Here is an 18,618-nt window from a genome sequence, read left to right on the forward strand (position 1 = left end):
GGAAGCCCTGGCAAGCTTGGAAGATGCAGGCTTGTTTTTTTGTCAGATCTGCCAGAAGGATCTCTCAGCCATGAACACAACGCGACGAGAGCAGCATGTTAACAGGTAGAAGACCAGTATGATGTGTCCTTTTCACAAATCCTTTCCGCCTTAGCCTCACAGACTGCTCACTCAGCTTAGCCATTAAAAAACATGGTAGCAGGGGAATCTGCAGAGTGGCATTGACCTTTGTGGCTTGAATTAACAAGTCGTTTTGATCTCAAAGCAGAGGACGGTTGTCTTGCCCTGCAAAGCTTCTGCATGTGTGTTGTAAGGCCAGTGCTGCTTTCATTGGTAGTGCAGCAGAGGAGCTGCAATTGTGAATCAAAATTAATGTGGACCCACTGCTGCAGATTTGGAGATCTACTGATTTCAGCCAACAAAGTAACGTTTGCTTTATTTTGCTAATTTTTCCTATAAGGACAGCTAGTATGTCACTGTGTTTGCTGAGGGAAAGATGATGCTGTTCAGAAAGATGACTAAATTGAGATTAGTGCCCTAATTTAACAGTTTACTTAGTCGTAAATATCAAGAACTGTTAATATTATGTACAGATAGCTCTTTGTAAAATGAAAGTCTGTGCTCCTCTGTTGAGAGAGTATCAGAAATGGCACATTTGAATGATTGTAATTTCTTAATTTGAGCTTCTCCAGAAGCAAGAGGGATTTAATTTGTCCAATCCTACCTCACATTATTAAGTGACTCACATTCACTAGGATTGTCTGCACCTGCAGCTTTAGAGGTGTTATTGTTGGTTCTGTCTTCAGATATTTACTGCTGCTTGAGAGGACAGAGATAGTAAAACAGTGACAGTGTGTCAGAAATACTTTTTGGAAATTAAGTCTGCTTTCTGAACTATTAAGCAGGTATGATGAGATTATAAAGTTATATTAGCCATGGACTTTTTGATAGCAGCCTTCATCACAAGAGGTAAAGCTGTAGGTGGATGGATGCACTGGCAAACCAGTAATCCCCAGTCCTGGTACATCAGATGAATGATCTCTTAACACAGCCCTGTGTGTGTAGGTGGTGTGTGTCCTTACCTAATCAGAGAGTGATTTTTATAATAGGCACTGAAGATCCAGGAGTTCACACCCTGAATGTCTTTGGAGACATAGTTTTGGCCCTACCAGAAATTATTAGATGTTCATCATCCTACACTCTTGAGTGTTAATTTCAACTGCTCCCTTTTGTGTGACATAAAACACTTTCCTTGTCGAGTGAGATATCCAACTTGAAAACACTTGTATTCTTGACACTGCATGTGGTCATGCCTACAGAAGTAGTAAGGAGGACAAGAAGTCCTATTTCGGGTGAGGAAGACTGATTTCTCTGGTAGGTGATTCTTTTTTTTTTTAACAGTGGTTTGTAAGTTAGCTGGAATGTTAACAGGAATGCAGAAAGAAGGATTAGGTGATTACCTGCTTTGAGCACCATGTTTTTAATGTGGCTCTGAGGCCATAATCTCTATATAACTTCTACACATTATGTTCATCACAGTGGTGAACACTTAATTCTTGTTTCTTTAAGGGATATTTCTGACTACTACAGATACTGGAGATGATTGTGCTTCCTTTTCTTTAATATGGTTTAAATCTTAGCATGGACAGTTTTAAAGTCTTCAGAGATAAGTTTTACCATCATCTCACAGGTGTCTGGATGAGATGGAAGAAGCACAGATGTCGTCCTTCAGCAAACCACTGGTCCCTGAATGTCCTATCTGCGGGAAGCAGTTCCAAACCCCACAGAGCCGGGTCAGTCACCTGAAACGCTGTGCTGTGGAGATGGATGTTTCCCCTAAGATGCTGCTTCAGGCAGTGCAGTTGCAGGTTTCCACCCTTGGTGATGCACCTCTTCAGTGTCCCAGGTAAGCTGGTAAAAATAAAAGATGCTGGTTACTTTCTCTGGCCTGAGAGACACTGAACCTGTGCTTCTCAGGATGAACAGTAGAAGCAAGGTGGACTTCCACACTGGGTGGGCTCCAAGTCCAAAGAAGGTCAAGTGGAGTCATGACCCAGTACTACATGAGGAGAACATGGCAGGTAGTTAGAGAAATCATCTTGCTTTCCTTTAGAAGTAGCCAGGTGGTGGGTGACTGTAAAAGTCAGCAGGCAGGAGCAAGATGGGGAGTAAATGATCATACGCTGGTTTGTCAGAATTATTTGTGCTCTGTGAGGAGGTTATTGCAGTAAAGCTGAATGGTGTGTTTGAGCTTATTAAGCAAACCACACAGTGCAAGCATGCAGTCTCCTGAGCATCTGTCATGCCAATGCCTCAGCTATTAGGCTTGTGGCTCTACTGGATGTATGTGCTTTACACCCAAAGCCAAAGAGGAAACAGACATGAAGTTTTGAAATGTGCTCAGTAGAGAGCTGCATCTGCTCTCTTGGATTTGGTCAGAATCCAATCAAAGTGATGTCTGGCTGAATTTGTAGAAGGGCTCCTAAGTCCCTTTGTGCTGAGGAAGGACCATTGCCTGTGGAAGCGGAAGAGTGGGAAAGCATTTTCTGGTGATCTTGGTTTTGCCCTGCTTCGACTTGTTTTTTCCCCTTTGGTACAAAAAACCATTCAAGGTAGAGATAACAGATGCTTATTTCAGTGCTGTGGGCTTGTGCTTACCTGTTCAGAATAAGACTTTCTCTAAATTGCTTTTAAGTTCCATGGATGCTCGCTCTAGGGAAGAAGGTACTGAGTAGTTTTTCATTATCCTTGATATGGGAGTCTCTCTGAGCAAGTCGAGCAGCTGGTCTGGAGTGCTCAGTATTTCTTGTCTCGGATCCAGTCACGTTAACTTGGGCTTCCTGCTGCATTCCTGTATTTCAGCAATCAACCAAGCAGGTCAAAGCGAAAAGGTTCCTCCAAAGAGGCCTCAAAGAAAACACAGAAGAGGGCCAAAATGGAGACTAAGGATGAAGATTTGCTGGTTGCTATGGCAATGTCACGCTCTCTGTTGGAGCAAGAAAAGCAGGAACAAGCAAAATCAGTGACAAACGTGAAACCAGTGGCTGCTTTGCCAATCAAATGGAAGCCAGGATCAGGTACGTGTTAAAGCGAGTTAGCGTCAAAGGCTGTGTTAGTGGAGGAGGAACGTAACACAGGCTGCTCTTCCTATATCTATGGGGTATAGGAGGGATGACAGCCCTGTTTCTGTTTTATTTAAGTTGTCAAAGCTTCAACAATATGTAGTATCCACACACAGTCAAGAAAGGCTGCAAGATGTCCATGGGTTTTAGTGAAATCCCTTAGGAATATCATCCTTTTTTTCCACTAATTGTTTTGAATCTATAAAATATTCTTAAGATAAGCCCTTGGTTTTTGTAAACCATAGAAGTGAAAAGAAATAACGTGAAAAGATTATTGTTATTTCTCCTGCAGTAGAATTTTTTCCTATTCATTCTGCCACAGCCTGGATAATGCAGCTATTTCAGCCTTATCTCTTGTTTTCTTTCTATAATGGACATATGTGTATATTACATGTATTAGCATGTGCTTCACTGCTCCAGTGTGCGGAAAGCTTTAGAAGGGAAGACAACTGCTAGGGGAAAGCATTAAGTGCTGCATACTGGGGAGACTTCACCCTTCATGACCCTGCTCAGGTCTCTTCCTGCCAACTTCCAGTTGGATTTGGGGATGGGCATTAGCAAGGCAAAGGTAGTAAGACACAGGATTTCTGAATTGAAGGCTGCTCATTTTTTGTGTGAGCTGTGGTTTGATATCATCAATACAGAAGAACAGAGTTCTTCGTGAATTTGTTGGTGGGTTTCTCCCTTTATTGTGAAGCACTGCCATACAGGCACTGTGCCATGGGGCTGGGAGGTAGACTGCATGGATATCAGTTCTTTCCATAATGATCAGATTTTGTAGAGATCTGACAGCTCCCACCAGTGTGAACAGTGGCAGTCAGTCTTTCTGGAGTTATTTCTCCTACAAGGATGATGTGAGGCTTCAGATTACCTGCAGAAATCCAAGAGTTGCGTTCAGCTTGTAGCTGTCTTTTTGGTCATCACTGACTACAGTGCTTGAAAGAGCTGCATGTTGAGCTCCTCTGCCCTCTGTGTTCAGCTGTTTATTTATTTGGGTTCCTCTTCCTTTTCTTTTTAAAGAGAAAAAACGGCGTAAAAGAGGCCCAACTGCACCTCCACCATTACTGCTTCAGGACCCGGAGAAGGCCCACAAAAGGATCCAAGAGCGAGTAGCTATGCTGCTTGCAGAAGAGGTGGAATTCCCTCCCACACCTCAGCTTCCCACTAGTAGGATTTTGGAGAATGAGTCTGAGAAAGCAACCTGGCTTTTGCCATTGTCCAAAGCCAAGGAGTGCTTTTTATGGAATATCAGTGCTCTGACAGGACCTTATGACCTTGAATCATTCTACACTGCTGCATTAACCCCTCCAATTGTACCTTGGAAGCCTGTGCAGGTGGGATGCTCTTTTGTCCTTGCTCTGATGTTTGTGTGCCTTAGTTCACTTGCCCTTTAACCCTTCTGTTTCCTCATTTGGTATTTAAACATGTGATTCCCCAGCCTCTGCATACTCAGTGCTTGTGCCCTGTTGCCCCGTGGTCTTACACAGTTAGGTTTTATGATCCTGAACTTTCATTTCTCCCTTTTGGAGAGGAGGCTGAAGCTCACGTTACCATGTTATTCTTCGAGTTTTCAGAAAATAGAACTGATGGTAATGGAGAGTTCTGAGTAAAGGGACCCCATCTTGCTCATTTTGCCACTAGTATGTCCATGTTTACAGCAGCCTGATCCTTGTTTTCCTTCCTGGAGCTTTGATTGGTTCTAGTATGAGCTTTGCCAGTGTGTTGCACTCAGCAAGGATCTGGGTGAAAAGTTTAAACTGGAGACTGGTATTGGTCTTGTACAGAGGAGGAGGTGGGAGCTCCTAGAGTTGTAAAGTGAAGCATTTGCAGTTCACATTTCTTTGTGCATCCCACTGCTCTTGGTGCATTTGAGCTTTGATCCAGTTCTCAGTTCCACTGTTTTGTTCTTTTTCACCTTAGATCACCCGCCTCTTTCAATGCTCTGTGTTCTTATTAGAAGTACCTACAGAAACAGACAAAGCTCTTTTAATCTCTCATCTTATCACATACTTGCTTTTCAAGAAGAAGGATATCACTTCTCTTTCTTCCCTCATTCTTTCCTTGGAGAATTATTTGGTGCTTCTGTTCAAAAGCAACTGTGCATATATAGATGCTTTATTTAATACTTCTGCCCTAGTCAAAGCTTCTTGTTCTAGCCAAAAACTGCCAGAGAAGTTTAAAAATAAAAAGAAAGCAAGCCTTTAGAATCATGGCAAGAGTGTGTTTTCCCTCTTGATTCTTTCCACTCACAGAAATGGTCAAACCATTTTTACCTAGAAATAAACAAGCAAAACTATTTTTATTGGGAAACAGAGACCAAACCTGGAAAATATCAGCTCCAGGGTGAAAGCTTGATTTAGTTACATGTAACTGCAAAGCCACTTCGGAACTCAGAACAGAAGCACCTGGAGAGCTTCAACTGTGACTGTCGCCAGGCACTCCAGCTATAATGAAATATTTAGGTGTTGAAGTGGAAGCATTTCCACCACCCTTTCTAGCCCTGCTTGGCAGCTGTCTGCACAGACACGTTCCTGGAGAAAACCACCTTTTCTGCATTTTCTATTGTAGTTTCCGTTCTTCTTTTCAGAGCTGTCTTATCTCTGAAGAGTCCTTCATAAAACTGCAGAGGGTTTCTGCCGTGGAAGCCCCTGTATCTAGGGAATGCTCTGTAATCCTTTACTAGATGTTTCAAGAGCATGAAGTAGAGACTGTTCTCTAAGCTCTGCAAATGCAGGTACATAAAATCAGTCCTAATTTATTGGCATCTTTTTTTCCTTTCTCTTTTGATCAGAATCATAAGCCCGAGACCCTTTTGCCAACGGTGGGATCTGATCAGCCAAAAGTGTCCCAGCAAATTCAGCCTGACCTCAGTTCTCATGAGCCCACTTGCACAGAGGTTGGAGGCCAAACTTCTGACAAATTCAGGTCAGGCTCTGAAGGAGATGGGCAGTTTTTATCTCACAGCCAGAAGGATGCTCAGACCCTGCAGGACCTCGTTGAGTTGGCCACGGAAGGACTTACCCTTACTCAGTGGAACCTTGATGTTGGCCACGTTCAGGAAGCAGCCAACCAGGTTCAGGAAGCGGCTCAGCCAGGTAAGTTCTGGCAGCTTTGACAGAGCCAGACCTAACTCCAGAGCTACACAGAGCCAGACCTAACTCCATCTTAGTTAGGAGAGCCATGATGGCTCCCAGAGGATGTTGATGTTGATCCAAGAGGTGATATCATGGGGGGACATTTTTCTGCAGTAAGCCTTAGATACAATCAAGCTGACATTTCTGAAATGATTCGTAAGTCCTGGCATTTGAGAGGACTCCTGGACAGCAGATACTAAATTTTATTTTAAAATTCCCTTAAAGATATCAAAGTATTTTCTGCCAGGATGGAGCATGGACATGTTCAACAGCTGGGACAAAATCTCATCCCTGCTTTTTGGGCACCATTATGTGCACTGTCTTTTCAGGTCCTGAGACAAGTGGATGAGAGAGATGTGCAAGAGGGGCGATTTTATGTTGGTACATCAATTACACAAACCTGAAGTTTATCTTATACAGGGTTGAAAAAAATATAACACCTAGAATTTCTCTATGGGCACCTCTCCAGTGTCCCCGGTCATAGTTGTATGTGGCACACAACTGTGCATTTCAAAGTCAATGTTATTCCTTAAGATGGCCTGGCTGTTCAGCAGAATCATGGAATCACAGAATGGTTTGGGTTGGAAAGGACCTTAAGATCATCCAGTTCCACCCCCTGCTATTGGCAGGGACACCTTCCGCTAGACCAGGTTGCTCCAAGCCCCTGTGTCCAACCTGGCCATGAACACTGCCAGGGATGGGGCAGCCACAGCTTCTCTGGGCAACCTGTGCCAGGGCCTCACCACCCTCACAGGGAAGAACTTCTTCCTTATAGCTAATCTAAGTTTCCCCTCTGTCTGTTTAAAGCCATCCACCCTTGCCATGTCACTACAGGCCCTTGTAAAAAGTCTCTCTCTAGGTTTCTTGTTGGCCCCTTTCAGCACTGGAAGCGGCTCTAAGGTCTCCCTGAATGCACAAGAGCCCATTTCTGAAGACATGAATTCTTTCTGTTGCTCTGCATTCTGTTCTGTGCATTCTGTAGAGTACCACAGAGCTCAGGCTGTGCAAAACTGATTTTCAGTGTCTACCTCTGAGCACCAGAGCCCACAGCATTTTTCCAGATTGAAATGCAGGTCCAAGATACATTCTGCCTATCTGCTGGGATGAAACCGTGGCATGTCCTATCCTGCTTCATGTTGTAGTTTTTTCCCAGTGGAGGAAAACTGAGATGTGAAAGCAGGGAAAGATATACTCTCCGGTTCTTCCACCTGGGTGATTATGACACATGCAGATCTGCAGTAGGTTGGTGCTGCTCATGGCTGAATGGTATTCAGGTACCCACAGCCTGTCATAGCCCTGAGTCAAATCCTCCAGTAAAGGCACAAGGGAGAGGTTGAGCCTTCAGCTCAGTCAGTTAGGTTGTAGCAGCTGTACGGGGAGCTGTCATGGCAGGGATCCTGTTAGGAGTCCTTACATCACTGTTTCACAGAGAAGTTGTATGCTATGTGTGATGTGCATTTTCTTCTTTGAGGAAAAGAAGTGACTTCCAGTGATATTCCACATAGTGGCTTCATGCCCCCATCCAAAGAGAAGAGCCTTCTGACGAGCAGCTGTAAAAAAGTAAGGATAACTCTTTTTTCCCCCCACTATTTTGTAATTGTTTATCACCATAAAAAAGAAGCTATTGCATTTGTGCAATTCAGAGAAGTATGGAGTAATTCCCACTCCTTTCCATAGAAACAAAGTAAGGTTCACAGTTACCCAGGAATCATCATGGACACAGGTGGGATCAGCACACATGGTGTTATTTCATTGATTCCCACAAGCAGGCCTGTGGATTTTTCAGTACTTGTCCTACCTGATGAGAGAGGTGATTTAAAATGGCCAAACTATGCATGGTTTATATAAAGAGAACCAGGTTAAAGTGTTATGTTACTGTGCTATTTGGGGGTAGGAACTAGGGATGCAGCTGCATGATGTTAGGCAGGACTCTGGTTTAATGCCCAGGCTGTCCAACAGCATTGGTTGCAGCCCAGGAGAGGCAGAGCTTCCCATTGCTTCCTTCAGGCTCACACACCTACTTTGTGTGGTTCTGAATGGAACTCTTCCTCCTCCATCAGCTTCCTCTCCATGCTCTGCTTTGCAACGGGACAGAGAATTCTTGCAAGGACAGGCTGACTTGCACCAGATTCTGTCATCTGGCACAAAAATTTGATAGATCGTGGAATGCTGTGAGGTCCATGGAAAATTAGCTTTTTTTTTTTCTGCTAATATGAGTTTTTAAAAGGTTTGGTATAGAAAATCTTCAATTGTGGGAACACAAATCAGAGGGACTATTCCGAAAATCAGTGTGACTGATTTTCTGTGGTGACTTAGTGAAGAGTACAGGCTACTAAGCCACAGGTGATGTTTTTATCAAGCTAGTAGCATTGTGTAGATCACACCTTGCCCCAGATGCACAGGTGGATATGTAATCCCCCATGGATGTATAATCAGTTTTCAACTGAAGTGGATATAAAACCAAATTAATTTATTTTCTTACCAAGGGCATCCATTTTATCTGGTGAAACTTATTATCTTTGGTTTGATAATAAATAATGCCGTGAGAACTGCAGCTTTTGGTACTGGGTAAATTTGGATGCTCTGAGAATGCACTTTCATATTGTGCTTACAGAATTAAGATACTTTTTAAAGGAGACAATTCTTTGAGGTGGGAATGAGTATTAAATTTGCGCATCGCAGAAACTCTAGCTATTCCTTGGGGGTATTTAAAAAAAAATAAGGAAAAAAAAAAGTCATATTTTACAAGCTTCTGAGTCTGTTAAACCAGAGGCCTTTAGAATACAGAAACTGATACTATTGCTGAAACTCAGTTGCTACCAGCAAAACCAGTATGATCATTTTGTTTTCAGATTTAGCTTGACTCCATGATAGTTTTCCTGAGCAAGTGAAGCATTGCTGAAGAGTTGGATTGCCAGCGGGAGAGATTAGTGCTTCATATGAGCACAGAGTAAAGCAAATACATGCTCTACATGTAACCATGTAGAGCAAATAGAGCATTGCATCGGTAGCACATCCTCCCACCCATGTTAAGACCCTTGTCACATCTGTGGAGTCCAGCCTAGCAGGCCACCTCAGTAGGAGAGAGTGTTCTTCGGTGTTCATTGTCTTCAGACCAGTCTGTTTACTTTGCACAGAGAATGGTGCAGCCAGGAGGGTTTTAGCCTTATTTAATTTCCCCGTTCTTCATTCATAATTTTAGCATCGGCAGGAAAGCCATTCTGGGCTTGCTGCCTGGAACGTAGCATCAGTAGTCTGTGTTTGCTGGCTTCCTGAGGTACTGTCTTGCAGGTATCCTACCTGCCAAGAATAAGAAAGCAAGAAACGTCAGATTAGTTTCCAGACTGAGCTTCCTGTCTTCCCCTTGGAGAGCAGTCCGCACCACTGCCGTGACGTGCAGAGTCTTCTCTAGCCCACCTATGAAGAAGCGTTCTGGTGTGTGCTGCTCTTTTGGTGCTAATTAGTGTTGGCTGCCTTCAGACACATGCTGGAGCAAGTAGAAACGTTGGGTTTCCACAGTCCACTGCTAATGTAGAAACCTGTTAATAAAATAAAGAGCTGTGTTATTCCAGGTGGAACAGCATCTCATGCAGATGTTCACTTGCATAAAACTTGCAGTTCCTCAACTCTGCAGTAGGCTTGGAAAGCACAGGGACAATGAACAGTGTGTTACCTATAAACTGGTTTCTACTTACATTCAGGCAGCCTCTCAGCTGTGAGCTGAAGGTGTTTCACACTTGTCTGAAGCATTGACCACCACCAGAGCCACAACACTTGCCTAGAGGGATCTGAGTCTTTAGGAGATTGCCTGAGGTAGGTTCATACTGGGAGCAGCTCCAGAGCAGAAACAGAACATTTATCATTGCTTTCTTTGGCAGCGTACCCCAGGCCTGACCTTCCCATCACCAGTAACCACTCACAGTAACCACTCAGAGGTAGCTCAGACAACCAGCCCTCCCCAGAATCCCAGGAAGGGGTTCTGGGATGATAATAGAAATTATGTTTCTTTTTTTTTAATAATTGAGTGGAATTTTCCAAAGGGGTTTCAGTAACATGCACATAAATTCCTTTGAACTAGACACCTACATCGGTTTTGTTCTATGTGGGCCCCTTGTTGCAGAGCTGCTCTTCTCAGCTGTTGACAGACAGTGAATGAGAGAAGAAAGGCTCATTACCCCATCCCTGAGTCATTCTCTTTCTCCTTATTCTAATTATAGCAACTCGAGCTCAAGTCCATCAAAGTGGAAATTACAGTTTCCTAAAAATGCGGTGGAAGGCAGTAGATCAAGAGGCCAACTCTAGGCAGTGGCTAGACCGCATCAGGATATGGTGTGGTAAAGATCTGAGGGTGATAATGTGCTGTAATACAAGGCAGAACAAGTACAGTAGAATACAGCACGACTGCCCTTTCTTCATAATTGCCACCCTGTGGAAAAAGTGGAGGAAAACAAAGCCAGAAATGTCTGTTAGTCATTGCTTGTTTGTCATGTAGAAGACCTGAAGTTGATAATGCTGATGATGATCTCCAGGAGGCAAAGGCAATGTATCCAGACTGGGGCCCACAGCACAGCAGTGCCGATAAACTGGGTTATTCCCTTATTTTTCAGAGAAATGTTAGACAGCTGTAACATAAATTCTGACTGTGTTCCTTCTGTGTTCTAGGCCTCCCTCAGGTTGCTGGCTGAAGATTTTGGTGCAATGGTCAACAATCCCCACTTAAGTGATGTCCAGTTCCAGGTGGACTGTGGAGAAGTCCTTTATGCCCACATGTTTGTGTTGTATGCGCGATGTCCACAGGTCGTCCAAGTTGTAAGTACTACTGATGTACTTTCCTCCTCTGCTTCAGGAAAGCCCAGACTGCCCACCTACACTCAGTTAATGTGACAGAATCAGCACAGAGCACTGCTGGGCTTAACAGCAAGTGCCTTGGGACCTGCGGTAGTTTTTCAGCTTAGGAAACCAGAATCGTGACCAAGTGGTGGAAAATATGGTACTTCATCTGAGGACACTATGGGGAGGCAAAGATCCTTCTTTGCATTTTGCCCATCAGCAATGGAGGAAGCTTCCTAAGTGCTTTTTGCCCTGTCTCTTTTCCTGAGAGACACCAGGAGAACTAGACTTATGGCAGTGCATCAAGGGTAGGTAAATTCAAAACAGATCAGAGGAAGCTTGCTTGTAGAGAGGTATAGATAACACTGGAAACTGTGCTCTGGGAAGTAATTTGATTCCAAAACTAACTGGAGAACTTTAAGACCATCTTTGTATGTGTAACTAAAAGGAGTAGTTAAAGTTCATGGAAGCCAACAGCTGTAGGATCAGGAAGGAAATGCCCTATTCCATATGAAGCTCTGCATAACTGGTCATCTTAGCTTCCCTCTGAGGCATCAGGTCCTGGTCCCACCATAATACTTTGGTGAATGAAAGGAGTTAAGCTGATAGGAACAAGAACCTTGGTGTTGCTGTTCCTTTATTAGCAAATGGACTTTTTTTGCTTTCCTTTTACCCCAGGTTCACAGCCAAGGGTTCTTAGTAGAGGAGGATGGGAATGCGCAGACACGCCGTGTGCTGCTGAGTGACGTGACAGCAGAGGCAGTGTCTGCCTTCCTGCGGTACCTCTATGCTGCTGATGCTGACATCCCTGCTGGGGTGCTGCCCCAGGTGGGCGCACTGGCTGCCAGGTTTGTGCCATTAGCATGTTTTGGATCCCCTTGTGCTTTCAGCCACACAGATCCCAACCTTATAGCTTTCAGTGCAGTTTTAGTGGTTTACAAATTCCATAATCCTCTGCTTACATCTTAAATGAAACTTGCACATAAGAACAACCTACCTACGTCTTTTCCACAGGTCTCTTCAGCGTGTACCTGTGTGAGATGTTCTATGTTCAGCATATGCTTAGCAGAATTTTTGCCAAGAGTTTTGTCTCAAGGTGTTTATTGACAGCCAGTGATGAGCATATCTTCTATATGGGATTCTCAAAGCATTGCACGAGCAATGCACTTAACTTGAACAACACTTGCAGAACGTATTGGATGCTTAGAACTCCAGTGTGTTGTGTCAGCCATGCTCTCAGTCACAATCCTAGGTGTGTGCTAAGTAAAGAGCTTGAAATGGGAGCAGTTGCTGAGATACAGGGGGAAAATGGTTGGGTCTTGCCAAAATGTATGTGCAGACCTGCCCTGTTACTCCAAAAAGCCACGAAGCTTGCACATGACAGACATTATCCTTGTAGGCCCCCTTCAGACCTCATAGCAGCCTTCCAGTATCTGAAGGGGGCCTACAAGGATGCTGGGGAGGGACTCTTCATTAGGGACTGTAGTGGTAGGACAAGGGGTAATGGCTTTAAACTTAAACAGGGGAACTTTAGGTTAGATCTAAGGAAGAAGTTCTTCACAGTGAGGGTGGTGAGGCACTGGAATGGGTTGCCCAAGGAAGCTGTGAATGCTCCAACCCTGGAGGTGTTCAAGGCCAGGCTGGACAGAGCCTTGGGGACATAGTTTAGTGTGTGGTGTCCCTGCTCATGGCAGGGGGGTTGGAACTAGATGATCTTAAGGTCTTTTCCAGCCCTAACTATTCTATGGTTCTATGATTATCCAGCCCCAGCCATTGCTTGGAGCTCTCACCAGCGCAAATGGCAAAAGGGGTTTAGTGTAGTCATGTACCTGCTTAGTCTTAAACATAAAAAAGGAAGAGTGAGCCTGATGCTTTCATGGGAGTGACACCTGGAATTTCAGGAGTATACTGGATCTTGTATATCTTGGGAAAACGGGATCCTCATGCGATTTCTTTACAAGGCTCACAAGAGTGATCAGGCAGCCAAATGGTGAAGTAATACTGAAGAGGACAATACTAACATTACTATTATATCCTTGCAGGTTTGGTGTGAGGGAACTGATGGCAAAGTGTGAAAGCAACACTGGAGAGAGTCAGGTGTCTTCTGGAGCGGATTCAGAAGACGATCTTATCTCTGTGACGGATGACAAAGATTGTGAGGACAGAGCTGAGAACTTCCAAGACCTGTTGAAGTCGATGTGGGTGGGTGAAGATGAGGAAGAAGTAGCTATGCTGAACCCTGAATGCCAGAAGGAAGATGGGGTGGGTGAACAGGAGCTGGAGGAAATCTATGAGTTTGCTGCAACTCAGAGAAAAATGGTTCAAGGTGAAACAGAGGGGAGTGAGGGAACAGACTCCAGCATCTGCAGTGATACTGAGGCAGCCCAAGGTACAAACCAGCAAACTGATGAGGAAGAGGTAAAGAGATCTAAATCTGCTTTAATAAGCAACAGCTTCAAAGATATGAGGGATGACAATGATGTGGAAAAATCTAAATGTGACTTGTCTGCACAGGAAGAGAAAATGCAGGATATAAATAGGTGCAAGAGGATGAATGATCTACAGACCACTTTTGTGCCTCACCACAGTGAACCTCAAAAATGGGACATAGCATCCCATGGTGCCACAACTAATGAAGGAGAGACTGTTAAGAGATGTGAAGGTGTGAAGGATAACAAGTCATCTCAGGTCTCGCATGATGAGGCAGATCACTGTGAAAAACAGTTACCAAGTTTCCACAATGATACTAACAGAAATGAAAGTTACGAACACTTGTTTTCTCAGGGAACTCAGGGAAGGTACTGTGAGCCTTCTCCTTTGAAAGAAGTTATCAAAGAATCAGGGAAGGCTCCTGGTGAAAAGCATGTTGATGTGGATGATTCACTTCTGTGTAGCAAGTCACAAAATGATCTCTCTCCACACAGGAACAGTTTTTGTGGGAGTCCTCCTCCCAAACCTTATGTGCCCCTTTTTCCCGCTGTTGGCTCTTCACCTGCATCTCCAAAATCAGAGAGAAATTTTGCTAGCAAGCATGCGTCAACACCAAAGCAGAACAGAAAGGAGAAATCATTCCCATCTGATGAAATACACTTTCAGAAAGCCAGCGAGCTGGGTGCTGCATCAAGAAACAAGAACGTAATTTCTCCAGCAAAGCTTCCCCACATTGATTTAAACAAGGATACACATGTCCCAGTGTTGTCATCACTGGTCATGAGAACTCGGGATGCTGCAGCTCAGGAGAATAAGGAGGGTGATGTTATTGTTTTATCTTCTGATGATGAAATGGAATTACAGCATGACAAGAAGTCGCCAGAGTCAGGCTCTGCTCTAAAGAAAATGGAAATCTCTGGTCAACTGAAATGTTCAAATGTAGAACAAGGTCCTGAGATACCAAAACCTGAACGTAACTCATCAGTCACTGAAACAGAGCAAAGATCAACCCAGGTCTCATGTGGCATTACAGATACAGTGCATATAAGCAACGATGTAAAGATGTCCACCGAATTGTCTCCCAGCAGACAAATAGATGTTTGCATGGAGAGCAAACGGAGCCCAAACCTGAGCCCTGAAAAAAGGCTTGGTCATGAAATGTCTTTGGGTACAGACAGCTCCTGGTTAGTGCCAGACACACCGTTTCTGAGCAAAAGCAGAAGTTTCTCAACACAGACTCAGGTCACAAGTATTAATTCTTTGAAGAGTCCAGGATCTAAACTCAGCACAAGGAACTTCACAACAGGTAATAGTAACCATGAAATGACTGGAAATTTAATAAAAGTTCATGAAACAACATTGTCAGACAAACATTTGCCTATGGAGAACTCAGTCAGTGAAAGGAGCCCTCCCAGCAGCCCAACTGTGGGATCATTTTCCATGAACTCCCTCCCAGTTTCTCCAGAGGATCCAGTTCTGCTCTCCCCTGGCCACACCAACATAAAAAGAAAATGTGCCAAGATCTCATCTTTGTCCAAACCTGTGCCTCCGTGCCATGAGCAGTCATTGGAAGGTAAAACAAATACCAGTGTGGTTGAGGTAGAGGACAATGAAAAGGAGGTAAGTCTGCCTTCTTTGAGCAGCAGTGTCTTGCTTTGTAATGAGCCCCCAATCCCCGTTGATGACTGCTGGCATGTTGAGTATCTGTCACCAGTCAGACGTAACAGCCAGGACTCCAACCCGGTCAGCCATGCAAAGACCAGCACCACCAGCAGCCCCAGGGCTGGCTCTCAGCATGAGCAGTGGGAGAGCCCAGCCCACGTGCAGGAAATTAAAGGCAGTACTCCTCTTCAAGGAAGTCATGTTGGCAGAAGAACAACTTTGTTCTGTCTTGAAAAGAGTCCTATTGAGGCGTGTTCATCAGTGGGCAATATACCAAGTTACTTGAACTCCAAAATCTGGGATGACTGGAATGGAGAAGATGAGGAAGATGAATTTCCAGAGATGCTTCCTCTGTCTCAGAGGTTGTCAGCTGCAGCAGGTGCCCATCAGACAGATGCTGTGAAGACTCCTGGTGAGAGCCTGTATTGATACTAGATTTTTTTACTAGGTTAAATTGTTTTCATTTTAAGTGATCATTTCACCTGAGGTTTGCCTGATATATTGAAAGGGTCTTTATGCCTTCTGGTCTGAAGTAGTTGTCAGGGCCAGGCACAAAAAAGGTGCAGTAATCTTCTGATGTGGGAGAGAGCATACCTAAACATGGGATTCCTGGAGCATGGCCATTTGTATTTCATTCACAGTGGTTCTGTGATAGCAATGGTACTCCTTGCAGAAGCTACAGGTACCTGGAGGAAAAAACCTCACCAAAACAGAACGAAGAAACAGCCTTCAGCTTGCATGCCAGTGGATATTTGCTCCCTGTAGTAGTGGGTGCTCTGTGTGCTCTTGCTTTTCATGCATTCACGGAGTAATGCTTGTGCTAATGTACATGAGGTAAGCAGCACAGTGGTGCAGGCACAGAGGGTTGCTGGCATGGGTGCCTGTCCCTACCCATGGAGAGGCTTCATGCATGCTTCCCTGCAAAGCTCTGCTCGTGCACTGCTGTCTTGTGCTGCCTTCTCTTTGCTGGTCTGGGCCCCTGCAACAAACCTGTGCATGCCTCACACAGTATGGTTCTTTGTGTGGTTCTTTCCATCTGAGATCAAATCTCATTGTATCTAATTAAATAATTCATTATGCCATCCTAAGTGATTAGTTTAACTTGCATTTAGAATATGATGTGAGGCTGTGCTTTACAGTATCAGTAAATTGGTGTTATTAAATCAGTATCTAACTGAAGAGCCAAGAAGCTTGACTTGCTCAGTTTCTTCTGCATCAAGTTCCTATCATGAAATTTCCTTCCTGGGAGAAAAAACACTTTGTGGAATTCAGTAAACATGGTTTTTTAAGTGCCTTGTAAATGTTGCTTGTTCTAGCAAAGCCCTGAATGGGCTTCATATTCAGACGTGACATATATCTTAATTTAAGCTGTTTTCTGATTTGAAGTCAATAAAACACAAGTATCTCAGTTTTGAAAATAAGAAGTGTTGACTGTTCTGTCCGATATGAAGCTGAGTAATAATTAAAACACCTTGTAGGAAAGTAGTGCTACTAGAATATATGCCATTAAAAGGGAAGACACCAGCCATTTTAAGTCCTTTCTGTAGTAATTCTGATGATGTTAATTTCATTCTGCTGCAGAACCTTCCTGTCAGGAAAACGACAAGTCTCCCAGCACTCCAGTGACACCAATGCCAGCTTACTCCATGATGGAGACCCCCCAGCTGAAGAAGGAGTTGAGCAGGTAAGCATTACCACTCTTTATGAACAGAAACTCACTGGCAAATAGTGCAAAAGAAAGTGGAAGTGAAACCTGGGGAAGCTCCAGGAAGCATTTTTTGAGGTCACAGTCATACTTTGCCAGATGATCACTGGATCTCCCAGCCTGAGCTGTGACAGCGAGAGGTGAGCATTATCTTAACCTAAGCTCCTACCTTTCTCTTTCAGATTTGGAGTTCGCGCACTCCCAAAACGCCAGATGGTGTTGAAGCTGAAGGAGATATTCCAGTATACTCACCAGGACGTGGACTCTGACTTTGAGGATGAAATCCCACCTTCCCAGCCTCCCCTGCAGAAGTCTCCAGCCAAACGCTCTAAGCAGCCAAAAGCAGACCGGGCAGGAGGTGGAAAGCGTGCCAGTGCCTCAAGGGCTGTGGGCAAAAGGAAACAGGTTGTGACGACTTCTTCAGTGCTCCCAGTGCTGAGGACTGATGATGACCTTGTTGGAACCCATGAAACAGGCTGTGCAGCACCCAAGGAGGGAACTAAAATGACACATCACCCAGAAGGAGATAAAGAGCAGAAAAAGTCATCTGTATCGCCAGAGAGATGGTCTCTGGCAGGTGATGGCGAGGAACCAACGTTATCAGCATCTCAGGAGTCCACAATTTCTTCATTGGATGGAAGTGACATCTCCTTTGATTCACAGAGGTAAGGCAGCAAAACACCAAACAAAACAGTCAGTGGTGCATGACAGAGATGAACTAGGAATGTGGCAAACAGAGGTGAGTGTCTGTGTGGCCTACAGTGGCGCAGCCACCTCCTCAGGTATGTTATTTGAAGGTCAGCACAGTCCTACAAAAGGAATAGGCTTTGGGGTTTTAAGTCTAATTCCTAGTTCTCAGAACACAAAAGTGCTTGTGGCTGCATGTGGGTAAGGCCCAAATCTGGCTTGCCTGGTCTCCACAGGTTAGAGTGACAAGGAGCCCTCAGTGTTCACTGAAAACCTGCAGCTAGAGCACAGGAAGAGGATGGCACAGCACTACTCAAGAGGCTGCTGCAGTATGGCAGCAGTAGGTGCTATGGATGTGGAGCAAGGAATGCCAGACGGCTCTGGGGCTGGGTGAGCAGGACCAACTCTGTCGTGGCTGGGATGGGTCGGTCTGCAGAGCACGTGCCGTTTTGCTTCACTCATCTTGTGGGTGCTGGCATTGGAGAGTCTGTGATCCTGTAGAGGGTAGTCACAGGGGTTCGCCACCAGGGATTTGGGGAGCTCTGGTCCTGTCCTTGATGGCCTGCTCTTTCCTTGCTCTGTGGTCTATTTGATTTTGCTTTTAGTTCTTTCATGAATGGATTTGAAGCCTGTGCTTTTCAGTCTGAGGACGAGGAAGAGGAGTTTCCAGCATCTCAGGCAGCAGCTCGGGAAGAAGAAAAGATGGAGGCAGTAAGGTGCTATATCCGCTCAAACACAGCCCTGTACAACAAGATTCTCTTCTATGAGCCAATTGAGCTGGCTGATATGCACACAGAGCTCAAACAGAATGGCATTAAAATTTCCAAGGCAAAGCTGCTGGACTTTTTAGATGCTCACTGTATCACATTTACCACGGCTGGAGCCCGGAAAGAGAAGGAGAAGAAAACGGGTAAAAAAAGACGGAGGAGACGATACTGAATGCAGCCCACCCCTCCCTCCTGAAAATCTTGTGTGCATGGAGGCCTTCCCGACGAGCTGGAACCGCTGCTCCCGGCTGGAGCTGGCGGGGGTGCTCTGGTCGGGGGGG

The 18,618-nt window shown here is 44.7% G+C and overlaps 1 protein-coding gene across 1 annotated transcript in view; it reads left to right on the forward strand.

Annotated features, from left to right (window-relative positions):
• Positions 1 to 18,509, forward strand: part of SLX4 (SLX4 structure-specific endonuclease subunit) — a 20,609-nt gene extending 2,100 nt beyond the window's left edge. The window contains 10 exon segments of the mRNA XM_010017048.1: positions 1 to 105; positions 1,691 to 1,906; positions 2,863 to 3,077; positions 4,143 to 4,456; positions 10,919 to 11,065; positions 11,765 to 11,934; positions 13,129 to 15,590; positions 16,760 to 16,862; positions 17,066 to 17,548; positions 18,176 to 18,509. The exon segment at positions 1 to 105 is cut by the window's left edge and continues 29 nt beyond it. Coding sequence (XP_010015350.1) covers positions 1 to 105; positions 1,691 to 1,906; positions 2,863 to 3,077; positions 4,143 to 4,456; positions 10,919 to 11,065; positions 11,765 to 11,934; positions 13,129 to 15,590; positions 16,760 to 16,862; positions 17,066 to 17,548; positions 18,176 to 18,509 — 4,549 coding nt within the window.
• The last annotated feature ends 109 nt before the right edge of the window (positions 18,510 to 18,618 follow it).

The sequence above is a fragment of the Nestor notabilis genome, unplaced genomic scaffold (assembly GCF_000696875.1).
Source record: "Nestor notabilis isolate BGI_N333 unplaced genomic scaffold, ASM69687v1 scaffold29336, whole genome shotgun sequence".
Lineage (NCBI taxonomy): Eukaryota > Metazoa > Chordata > Aves > Psittaciformes > Psittacidae > Nestor > Nestor notabilis.